The 12040-nt window shown below is 39.5% G+C and overlaps 1 protein-coding gene across 2 annotated transcripts; it reads left to right on the top strand.

Annotated features, from left to right (window-relative positions):
- Nucleotides 1-3735: 3735 nt before the first annotated feature.
- On the top strand, nucleotides 3736-11497 carry LOC124146592 (mitochondrial inner membrane protease ATP23 homolog). Of its 2 annotated transcripts, XM_046516950.2 has the most exons (7): nucleotides 3736-3990; nucleotides 4468-4752; nucleotides 5380-5425; nucleotides 5938-6019; nucleotides 6295-6429; nucleotides 8733-8822; nucleotides 10042-11497. In XM_046516950.2, the coding sequence occupies exons 2-7, from the start codon at nucleotides 4530-4532 to the stop codon at nucleotides 10237-10239; spliced, it is 774 nt and encodes a 257-aa protein (XP_046372906.1). In that variant the 5' UTR covers nucleotides 3736-3990; nucleotides 4468-4529; the 3' UTR covers nucleotides 10240-11497. The 2 variants fall into 2 exon arrangements, with proteins under 2 accessions (XP_046372906.1, XP_046372904.1); XM_046516948.2 differs by lacking the exon at nucleotides 3736-3990 and having other exon boundaries at nucleotides 4428-4752.
- Nucleotides 11498-12040: the final 543 nt, after the last annotated feature.

Below are 12040 nucleotides of genomic sequence, written 5' to 3'. Positions count from 1 at the left end.
CGTTAAACCCAATTTCGCCTCACCTCACCTTATTTGATTGCCTTGCAAAGTCTAAGCAGAAGAAAAACCTTAAAATCACCAATACCATGTTCACTGTATTAAGCACCCTGCTCCAATAAGCAACACCTGACCAACTCCTAAACCAGAGTGTAAGTAATTGTTCATAAGCATCCCCTTCTGAGGCCGAAACTTTACTTGACTATTCTAGTATCAAAAACGGTTCAGTTTCATTGACATTTGAACAAAGTTTTTTAATGACAGCTTAATCTCTGACAACTAATGTTACTAGCTTGGTATGGTTTTAATACACACCCTTTTCGTCAATTTTCTAGCAACCAGGGTGCTTATTATGGTGAATACGGTACTGAATAATCTCGCACCACCAGTTATCAACGTATACATTGATATCAACATTCCTGAAGTTTTTTACTTCATTACAATTATTTGACCTACTTTTATTTTCTATTGTTTGGATACTTTATTAGATTTTGTAATGGATTCATAAATTATTTTTTTAATAATTTTGTATATATTGAACATATTGTTATTACTGATGTGTGTTAACATGCTTATTGTTTTTGCTGCTACGTAGGCGTCATCAGATTTTCACTCAGATAGGAGGGCATAACCTATGATTGTGGGTTCGAATCCCAGTTCGCCCCGATTATTATCCCCCGCCGCGCGAAAGCGCGAAGCGGGGGATATAGTATTCACGACCGTCCGTACGTCCGTCCGTACGTCCCACCTGTTTGTTGCCGCGATATCTCAAGGACTAAACACTGGATTGTCTTCATATTTGGAACTATGGTGTATATACAGACTCCGCAGACACCAGTCGGTTTTGGTGACCTTGATCCCATTTTCAAGGTCACAGCAGACAAATCTGCTTTTAGAGTTGGAAAACGGTGTTGCCGCGATATCTCAAGAACTAAACACTGGATTGTCTTCATATTTGGAACTATGGTGTATATACAGACTCCGCAGACACCAGTCGGTTTTGGTGACCTTGATCCCATTTTCAAGGTCACAGCAGACAAATCTGCTTTTAGAGTTGGAAAACGGTGTTGCCGCGATATCTCAAGAACTAAACACTGGATTGTCTTCATATTTGGAACTATGGTGTATATACAGACACCGCAGACACCAGTCGGTTTTGGTGACCTTGACCCCATGTTCAAGGTCACAGCAGGCAAATCTGCTTTTGGAGTTGGAAAACGGTGTTGCCGCGATATCTCAAGAACTAAACACTGGATTGTCTTCATATTTGGAACTATAGTGTATATACAGACTCCGCAGACACCAGTCGGTTTTGGTGACCTTGATCCCATTTTCAAGGTCACAGCAGGCAAATCTGCTTTTAGAGTTGGAAAACGGTGTTGCCGCGATATCTCAAGAACTAAACCTCTCGATTGTCTTCATATTTGGAACTATGGTGTATATACAGACACCGCAGACACCAGTCGGTTTTGGTGACCTTGACCCCATTTTCAAGGTCACAGCAGGCAAATCTGCTTTTGGAGTTAGAAAACGGTGTTGCCGCGATATCTCAAGAACTAATCGCTGGATTGTCTTCATATTTGGAACTATAGTGTATATACAGACACCGCATACACCTGTCAGATTTGGTGACCTTGACCCCATTTTCAAGGTCACAGCAGGCAAATCTGTTTTTGGAGTTGGAAAACGGTGTTGCCACAATATCTCAAGAACTAATCGCTGGATTGTCTTCATATTTGGTTCTATGGTGTATATGGCGGGGGATATTTCGTCACTCTGTGACAAATACTTGTGTTTCTAGGTTTGTCAGCACCATACCCGTGCTCGTGGGTTTCACCAAAGTGGTAACTGTCTAAGACCTGCATCACTTTGGGCTTTCCTCCCACATTAAGCTGACTTGCCGTGATATAACTAAATACTGTTAAAAGCCGCATTAAACCCAACTCACTCACTCACTCACTCACTCAGATAGGTATTGTGTCGAAGGAAAAGATCTGATTTTAATAAGATTGTTACTGCTTGCTTTCAAATTTGTTTATCTAGCACCTAAAAACGTAAGCTATATTCATGTATATTTGCATGTCTAACTGCCTAAGCAGTACACAAATACACAGTATACAAAATGGCCAAAAATTGTTTTCCACCCTTGACTTTTCGACCTCGGTGAACCATAAACTGTATTTTGCATTCTCTGTACCAACAGACAAATTTTTGTTTTATTTGCTCAAACACAGGTGCTCATTATGTTATGGACAACTTGAAAATGCCAGCTCCTACTAAACATAATGAAAAAGTAGGAGTTGTCATGTGTTTGTTTATTGTTGACATTTTTATCCAGTTGTTGTTGTTGTTGTTCAATCCATAATTACAAATAAATGTGTTAAAAAAGTGAATATGAATGCTTAATAAAAATGGATACTTTTCAGTTTGTTTCTAGCTTTCTTTTGTTTGAGAGGAAACACAATCCACGTTTTTTCCCATTTTGTCCTGATCAAATTAGGCTTAAAAAAATAAAAGAATTGGTTCTCAGGCAATATTTTTTGAAAATATAGTGCGGGCGGGCGGTGTCTTTTTTTTTGGGAGGGGGGGGGGGGGGGTGTCCAAACTAGTATGTAACCAAAAAACAGTTGTGTAACCAAATAAACAATCAACCTTGGAAAGGGCCTTCCTACATAAATATATTCCTTCATAGTAAAATACTGGAATACAGTATTTGACCACCATTGGACTTGAAATATTTGAGGATTTTTAATTTTGTTTTTTGAAAATGGAAATAAAAACGAAACGTGCGGCAAACTTAATGATGATGTGGGCAGTGCCTGAGAACCACGTCTATTTTTTTTTTTAGCCTTACAGAGCAGAGAATCACAAGGACCTTGCATTCACCATCATGCAGACAACACTGAACTCCAAGCTAAATGTTAATTTTTAACATATACTACTCAAAAGAAGTTAAAGTGCACGTTAAGTCAACATAGATTTGCAGATTTTAATACTTTAGGGCATCCTTAATCACAAATGCTTATGTAATCTTGTTTATATCTGTCTATCCATCCAACTTTCCTACACTGTAAGCCATGCTTGTGACCTATGAACCCATGCATCCTTTATTTAAATTGGGTGGTCAAAGGTCACTCAGGGTTCACCTGATACAGCCATCTACAGAGGTGTCCTCAGATCTTAACACAGAGGTAGTCCTGATATGTGTACACATCAAAATGAATGAAATATTTTAAAAAAGCAAAAGGAACCATTTAAGCAATGTATATGTGCAGTTTCATGGAAAAATGTTGAATGGTTTGCAAGTTATGGCCTGGAAATGAACCCTACCCTCGTTTGAGACTAAGTCGAAATAAAAAATTGAAAATTCTGATTGTTTTTTAAATAATTCAAAATAGCAAAAGGCACCAGTTAAGCTGATGAGCATGCAACATCAGCGATTGCAGTCGGTGGCAAGAAGGAAGAAATTGATATTCTAATATAAACATGCAAGTGTATTTTGTGATAATATGTAATGTTTCTCAATGAAGGTAGTGAGTGAGTGAGTGAGTTGGGTTTAACTCCACTTTTAGCAGTAATCCAGTTATATCATGGCATGTCAGCTTAATGTGGGAAGAAAGCCCGAAGTGATGCAGGTCTCAGACGTTTACCACTTCGGTGAAACCCACAAGCACGGGTATGGTGCTGACAAACCTAGAAACATAATCGGGCGAACCGGGATTCGAACCCATAATCATAAGTTTCTGGCATGACCAAGGGACACAACTCTGCGCAGCAAATTGCAGCACCTTAGACGATTGGGACCCCTCTGCCCTATCTATCAATAAGGAGGTTTTGGTCCTTGAGTGTTATTTAGAAGTTGGAAGGCATTCCGGAGGTATTCCTATAATACAAGTCACCGCCTCCATGGTCAAGTGGATAAAGCGTCCGCCTGAAGTGTTGAATTGGTGGTTTGGATCTCCTGGCTGCACCATATCAAGACGTTAAATAATGGTACTTGCTGTTACCCTGCCTGACTCTTATTAAAGTGATAAAACAAAGACGACTCGGAGTAGTATCGTGTGTCTGAGTGGAGTATCCCCTACACGGTACCTCTGTGGGCAAGCATTATAAAACAGGCATTAGCCCAGACTAGTTCATGCAGCCACACACACTCGCATACATGTATGTCGCCATACAAGTGACATTACAACCCATTCACCATTTTTAACTTTTTGGTACACATCAATCTATATATATAGGATATATGTATCCACAGGTGTATTCAACCTCTTTCATGTGAAAACAGAAATCTCTAAGTTTTTCATCCAGGTCTAGCATTAATAAATATCTAAAACCGATGTAATGCCCATCTTTTTTCTCAAATAAATATCTGTTTTGCTGTTTGAATTAAAAAAGAAGAGGAGAAAGTAAAGTTTTAACTGGTTCCACTATTGCTACACGCCATTAACTTTTGAAGCATTCAAACAGATAGACAGGAGCCCAGTCAATACGAAGAACTCTCCTGAAACACGGGAACGAAAGTATCCAAAATGGCGTCGAATTCACATGGCCAAACATCGACAGAGGACACAAGTAAGCCCAACGACCAAAAAAAGTTTGAAGGAACAAAAGATGATGATTATGGGTTTTATTTCTACCCAGAGAGGGGCGTGCCAGAGGAAAAACCCTCCTTTTGGAAAGGCATTTGGCAAGGACGAACATCGGGCCAGAAACTGAAATGCGAAACCAACGTAGCCTGGTGTATTGAAAATCGTGAGTGAGAAAACACAGCAGAAAGTTCTTGTAACATTAACGAACAATCAGCTTTACTTGATGTGCTGACACTAAATATATCAGAAATCAAAAGCCATATCTGTGACTGTCGGTGAAAATAGTTTCATCATGACCATCGCACGCCCAAGGGTATCATCAAAGGGAGACAACTCTCTTGTCAGTAATCGCCATAGACATGATAAAGTTTATAAACAGAAAGCGCCTCGGTATCACAGGACTTTTCAGCGAAATTGATGCATATTCATTGACCAAACCACCCTTGGTGGGCCATGAATATGCATAATTTTCGCTAAAATTCGGATCAAGCCATTCAATAGTTGCATCGATTTACCTTCACAAGTATTGATATTATGATAAGGAATTGTGAGGATAACAATTACAAGAAAGTCACAAAATGTTTCTTCATTGTCTGTCATTTCATCTTTGTCTTTGGATAATCCAAAGGAGATTGAGTCACTAACATTTGTAAACATTGTAAAAATATCAGCATGATCAAGATTATACAAATTGTCATTTTAAGATATTTCTTTTCATCTTGCACACACACGTTTATGCAACATGTACAAGTCAGACTATTGAACATCATATTTGCAAAAACTTTTGCAGACCCCATGGTCAAGTTAATGATGAGAGCCCTGAAAAGCCATGGCTGGTGAGATACCTTTTTATTTTCACTATGTTAATGCTTCCAAGACACCCTACACAATGAATAGGGGTTTTTCATTTGAACATGGAGGCCAGAGCTCCCAAGACCCCATAGTTAAATTCATACATGAGTTAATGAAATGGTATGAAATAGTAAAAATGAATATCAGGATCAGTGCCAAAGACTTAAGAGTCTACTAGCCCAAACAAGGCTCTAACCATGCTAACAACATTTGTAGTAGATTTATGTGTTATCTTTTATGTGGACTACTGTTAGCTGACCATGCTGACGTTACAGAAGTTTACTAGACTCAGGCTTCATGCCAGTGGCTAAAGTCACAGATTGTATTTATATAGTATTAAGGGCCCATGTTTCCTGACTGTCATTGTGAATCCATTGCTTTACATATTTTGTGATGTACTTGTGAAATTGCTGAAAATGTCATGAAGCAATATTCCCTGAATCACACCAGTTCACCCCAGTGAAGTTTCTTCAGTGTTTCGGTGTTTGTGTTACAGTGCAGTGGATCTGACTCGCCATGTCTCCTGTGAAAAGTGCCGCGAGCGAGTCAATGGAGGATTTGATCCAACCACAAACCAAGTAGGTAATGAGGATAGACCCCGAAATTGGGAATTGGGATTTGTTTAATTTGTGGGGCTATGAAGGTTTGAAGATAAATATCCAACCGTTTTCAATTCTAGTATTTTAAATAATTTATTTATATTGATAGTAACAGTTTACTTATATCTGATCGGGGGACTGAAAAAACACTTCCAGTTTTTTCATATTTCACATTTCAACTTTTGGGAGTGGGACGTGAAAACAAGTTTAAAAGTAGGCTGGCTTTCCTTTGATGCAGTTGTTTGTTGTTACAGGTGGTTGTGTGTCAGAACAATGCCACCAAGAGAAGCATCTGCTGTAATGTCCTGGCTCACGAGTTCATCCACGCCTTTGATGCTTGCAGAGCGAAAGTCGACTTTGAAAATCTCCGTCATCTAGCCTGCTCTGAGGTACTGCTACACTGTGGCTAGGGTTGTACTGACTCAATGCAGCTCGGTGATGGAGTCCACTGTAGATTTGCCCCCATGTTCCCGAGGCAAGAGAGTTAACTGGCTATAAAAGTCCAGTTTCCACCCTTGCCGAAGTAGGCTGGTATTATGGAGTTACATATTGGCTGGACTAACGAGTCTATGCATAGTCCAATCAAAATCGCGGAACGATATTGAAATCCGGTTCGTAAACTGTTGTGTAGATTTCGGTCGATTGCAGGATTTGCAAAGCATGTACACTCCCAACTCATTGTCAACAGATATTTTCCAAATCTTTTCATTTTTTTAAATGAAGGTGCTCGCGCAGTTTGATGCACTTCAAGATGTAAGTCCCGCTTTATCACAATATAGAACTTGATTACCGATCAGATCGTCTTGACAGGGCGCCAACATTTTGTTTGAAGCAAATGCAAGTGATACGAGAGGTGGAATCTGATTGGTCCGTGGGAGAGGCTTAGAAGGGACATGACTCGTAATAACCACTGGTGGCGCTACGATCGAGCCCAGGAATTCCAACCTAAACTCCCTTGCCTCGGGAAGATGATTTGCCCCTTGAGGATGCCTGGTTAGAATTGCTCCTCAGCAACCTATTCTGGTCGTGAAAGGTGACTCAACAAATCGGGTGGTCAGACTCGGTGGCATATATTGGTGCTCACAGTATTGATCACTGGATTGTCTGGTCCAGACTTGACTATTTACAGACCACCGAGTGCAACGTTTAACCACTAATAAACACTAGAATTGGGCAGACATGGAAGCTGGCTGGGTAGTTGTGTTTATGAATCATTTGTTATCGTGGGTATAAGCATGTTTATAGAAGTATAGATAACTAAGAACCAGGTAAAATGAGAATTGGGTTGTTCTATGTGTGACCTGGCTGATGATTGGGATTGTTGCTCATGCTTTTAATCACTGGTTTTGTTGATCCAGATTTGATACTTGATTGTTTACACAGACCACCATCATAATGCCTCACTCACTCATGTTAACACAGACGTTAATTTCCAAGAAGTTTACTCTAGTGTGCACAATTATCGTTCAGTGTAATATCTCCTAGCAGGTGCCAGGTCAGGGTTACAGGGCCATTTGATAGTTTGAGACTGGTGAAACTCTACTAGGTCGAGTTGTTTTCTCCCTAGTCTAGTTATTTGTACTCCTCTTAAACGGGGACTGCTTTTAAGAGTTTGTTGAAATTTGACTACCGCTGATAGTGATTTTATTGAATTACTACCATAGAAAGATTATTGCGATGAGATTGTTCTTCCATGGATTTCTTTCAAATGGCCTTGGGGAATTCTTTTGGCACACATGAAAATGTCAAGGTCACAAGATAGATAAAACTTTCTAAACTTGGTATATATACCCTCTCTAGGATGGGCCCTGATTTGAAAAGATTATGGTCAAGGTTAGTCAAAGGTCAAGGTCAGCCCCTTGTAAAACATGATTTTAACATTGTCAATTTCTGAGGTATGGTGACTTCTCTACAGCCATGAAACTTTACATTGGCATGTATCTTACAAATCCTACAACATGTAATGGTGCTATCTATCAAAGGCCAAGGTCGTCTTTGAGGATATTGTTAAACATGGTTGTATCCTTCCTTGCCAGTTACTCCTGCTCTTTAGTTTGTTCAATCCTGAGACTTGGGTAATTGTTGGATCTTATGAAGTTATCTTGAAGTCAAGGTCTGGAAGTAGTTTTTTTGACTGGAAGTACATTAAGTCTTTATGCTTGGAGGAAATGGGGTTGATCTGTTGTTGCAAGTAAATGGACAAACTTCTAGTTTTACAAGAACCACTCATCCAGAATGAGCTGTGGACTAGTTTTGATATGACCAGTTATGTTTGAACCATGATTAGTTGCTATAGTGCTCATTTTGACTAGAACCAATTTCAACCCTCATGGCCATGAACTCTTTTGAGGGTTCACATTTTTAGGAGGTGATTAAATACTGTTCATGTAGGATATGATTTGTTTTGGCGACTGAGAAGTGAAGATGAGGACATATTTATACATCCTCTATCTCCAGGGCTCGCATTTAGGTAAACCTGACAGGTATACTAACCCCGGGATCCATTCCTGTTGTTCTTGTGATCGCAAATTACCCGCCATTGATTTTCCTCAAGTACGGCTAATTTGAGATCGTGAGAACCACGAGAATGGTTTGGGGTTAGTATAGGTTTATCGAAATGTGAGCCCTGGAGATATAGAGGATGCCATTTGTATCGCCAGGTTGTTAGAACAAATGCTTGTCTCTGTGCCAGATTCGTGCTGCCAACATCATGCACTGTTCCTTCATGGCGGCCGTGTCTTCCGGAGATGCATCCCCAGTGAACATCAAGCAAAGACATCAGGTTTGTACTCCAAACATGACAAGAAGTCATGCATTCATGTTAGTATTTTGCAGTTTTCTTTTTATTCAGTTTTGGGTTAGAATTGGTCCCTAGCAACCTATCTTTGTCATAAGAAGCGAGGTACTGGATCGGTGACTTGGTTGTTTGCGTGTCAACGAACCCTGACAGCATGGATTTTTCCACAATATCAATCACTGGATTGTTTTAATATTAATAATGGGATTTGGGGTTAGCATTGTGGCATAAAAGTTAAGCAATAAAAACACACACACATTCAGCGATAGAAATTGGCACTAGTCCTATAGCCCTTTGCCAAACTGCACAATAGTGGAGGTATCATAAGGACTCGTAGAAATTTGCTATTTTTCAGGATTTTTGCTATATGTTTTCGTTGTGAGGTCTAGTGGACTAAAATGTTTAGTTTCTGATGCTGACATTAACATGTATTTATCCATATGGTAAGAATCTTGATATAATAACAACAAATTTAAACATGTTAAATGGTTTTGATATTATCTTCTTGTCACCGACACTTGATGAAGTTAGTACACTTAGTCAAGCCCAGATAATCTGACTTATTACCTATTTAGGTAACCAGCAAAATCAGTTTGTTATTAATAATTTGTAATGCACATTAAACACAGAGGCGACTAACTGGATCGGGTGGTCAAACTCTATGACCTGCATCTGCATGGCAATGTACCCAGATGGCATGGGTCGTTACTCATAATATCAATCACAGAACTGTTTGCCTAGTTCGGATACATCTTAGGAATATATGTTTGAAACTACTGAAAATACATTCATTTTAGAATAAATAAGTGACTTATTCATAATCTGATATAAAAGCTTAAAAATAAAAATATTTTCAGTGAAACCCTGTTTCCAGTGAAATGAAATTTTTGTGTAAATGTTTAATTGTTATGGAGTAAAAGAATAGTGTTTTTACTAAAGGGTTTGGTTGTGCAAGTCTTCCTTGCAAGGACCTCCCTTCTCCTAGCCTATGATTGTTGGAACCTATGCTTAAATATGAGGTGACTAACAGGATTGGGTGGTCAGGCTCGCTGACTTTGTTAATGCATGTCATCGATCCCAATTGTGTAGATCGATGCACATGATGTCAATCACTGGATTGTCTGGTCTAGATTTGTTTATTTACAGACTGCCGGAATATTGCTGAATGTGGTGTTAAACTGAAAATAATGATTGTGTATTGTAGGAGTGTGTCAAGTCAAAAGCCATCATGTCTGTGTTGATGGTGAGGAATGTGACCCATGAGAAGGCCAGCCAAGTAGTGGACAGTGTGTTTGACAAGTGTTACAAAGACTTGGAGCCAGTTGGGAGGCGGCCACGGAAGGGGTCGCGGGATCCGGACCGAGCCCTTATTGAAGGAGCGTATTATGGTTACACGGGATAGCAGGCATCTGGGATAGGATTTTATGTGTGCTTCAGTTGCCCTAGTGGACCGTGTATGCATGTACTTGATGTATGTAAGGGCCGAACTTGACCAGTGACAGGTCAGGTTCCTCTGCTGAACTGCGGACAACCGGTTCTTGGTATGTGGAGCATTAAATCTGTATTAGCTTTTGCCAGTGTTTCCATGGTTAAAATGTCTACCAAGTGAGGCTTATTCTTGGACTTCTATGTTGGTCACATGTATAACTTCCAACTGTTGGCCCAGATAATATGTGTAGTGTTGTTTGTCACTGACACAGATTCAGTATCACTTTGCAGAGGCGACAAAGCTGTGATATTGCTGACTTTGCATAAATAAATATTCACTCACTCACCAGTGACAATGGCTACCGCTGGCAAAATTAAACACATGAATAAATATGTGAGTGAGTGAGTTTGGTTTTACGCCGCTTTTAGCAATATTCCAACAATATCACGGCGGGGGACACCAGAAATGGGCTTCACACACTGTACCCAGGTCGGGATTCGAACCTGGTTCTTTGGCGTGACGATCGAACGCTTTAACCACTAGGCTACCCGACCGCCCCGAATAAATATGTAAATGTATAAGACGGTCTATAAGAGATGTATGGATTTGCTAATGCAACTGTGAAATGATACGTTCATATGCCGACTTTGAACATTGTGATAGTACTTGTTATTCGGAAAAGTGCACAAATATTTAGTATCGTCCATTTTCTTTCAGGCTGAACTAGTGTATCACATTCTGTAGCATATGCTTTGTACTCCACAAGGACGTTAGTACCAAAGCAAGAAGATTAAGCATTCACACATTAAGATAATATATTTATGACCACATTTTATTATGAAATAAACAGACAAATTACAAAATCAAGGTGTGTTTATTACTGAACCCGCAGTAATGGTACAAATGTGTAAATGTCATATATATCACAAGCATGGATGTCAAAACAATATGAATGCTGATTTGATTTCATGTAACCATGGTAACAGTGTTGCAGACACTGATCCTGATAAGACACTTGTGCAAGATGAGATGAGTGGCAAATTACAGATCCAAAGAAATCTCACAGTAGTGCTTCTTGCACCATCTTGAAAGCAGCCTATATAATCAAGTTTAATATATGCTACTCAAAAGTTCAAGAACACAATGTTTTCATACGACCATAGTTAATGTAGAATGTTAAGGCTGTATCTATCATAATGGGATTTTGACAAACTGGATAATCGAGGATGAACTTTATCTATCTGCATCTTCAGTTCCCTTCTTTTATTGATGACTAGGCTTTTAAATAAAGGTGTGAGTAAGTTGGATTTAACACCACTGTGAACAGTATTTCAGTTATATCATGGCGTGTCAGCTTAATGTGGGAGGAAAGCCAAAAGTGATGCAGGTCTCAGACGTTTACCACTTTGGTGAAACCCACGAGCACGGGTATGGTGCTGACAAACCTAGAACAATCAAGGCTAACTGGGATTCGAACCCACAATCATAGGTTTCTGACATGCCCAAGGGACACAACTCTGCACAGCAAATTGCAGCACCTCAGACGACTGGGCCACTTCAAATAAAGGAGAAAAGTGGCAGTTGTGTACATGACAAATAATCCCCTGGATTGGCCAGCAATCTAGGCACACACAAAGTTCACACATGTTTCTAAACAATCACTTAATTAACTCGTCTTTACCAAGGACGGAGAAACATGGTGCATAGATTTCCAACTGTTAAATACAATCTTCATTCATTGTTATGTATTATTGATATAAAGCATGATACAAAA

Source organism: Haliotis rufescens, unplaced genomic scaffold, assembly GCF_023055435.1.
Source record: "Haliotis rufescens isolate VD_foot unplaced genomic scaffold, xgHalRufe1.0.p SCAF_23, whole genome shotgun sequence".
In the NCBI taxonomy this organism is placed as follows: Eukaryota; Metazoa; Mollusca; class Gastropoda; order Lepetellida; family Haliotidae; genus Haliotis; species Haliotis rufescens.
This window is presented reverse-complemented; position numbering and strand designations above follow the sequence as displayed.

Bases quoted from the DNA above. Each gene is read 5' to 3' on its own strand.
- LOC124146592 (XM_046516950.2), top strand. From the start codon at position 4,530: ATGGCGTCGAATTCACATGGCCAAACATCGACAGAGGACACAAGTAAG. The intron at 5,426-5,937 runs GTGAGATACCTT...TTTGTGTTACAG, and splicing joins GCCCTGAAAAGCCATGGCTG to TGCAGTGGATCTGACTCGCC. The intron at 6,020-6,294 runs GTAGGTAATGAG...TTGTTGTTACAG, and splicing joins TTGATCCAACCACAAACCAA to GTGGTTGTGTGTCAGAACAA.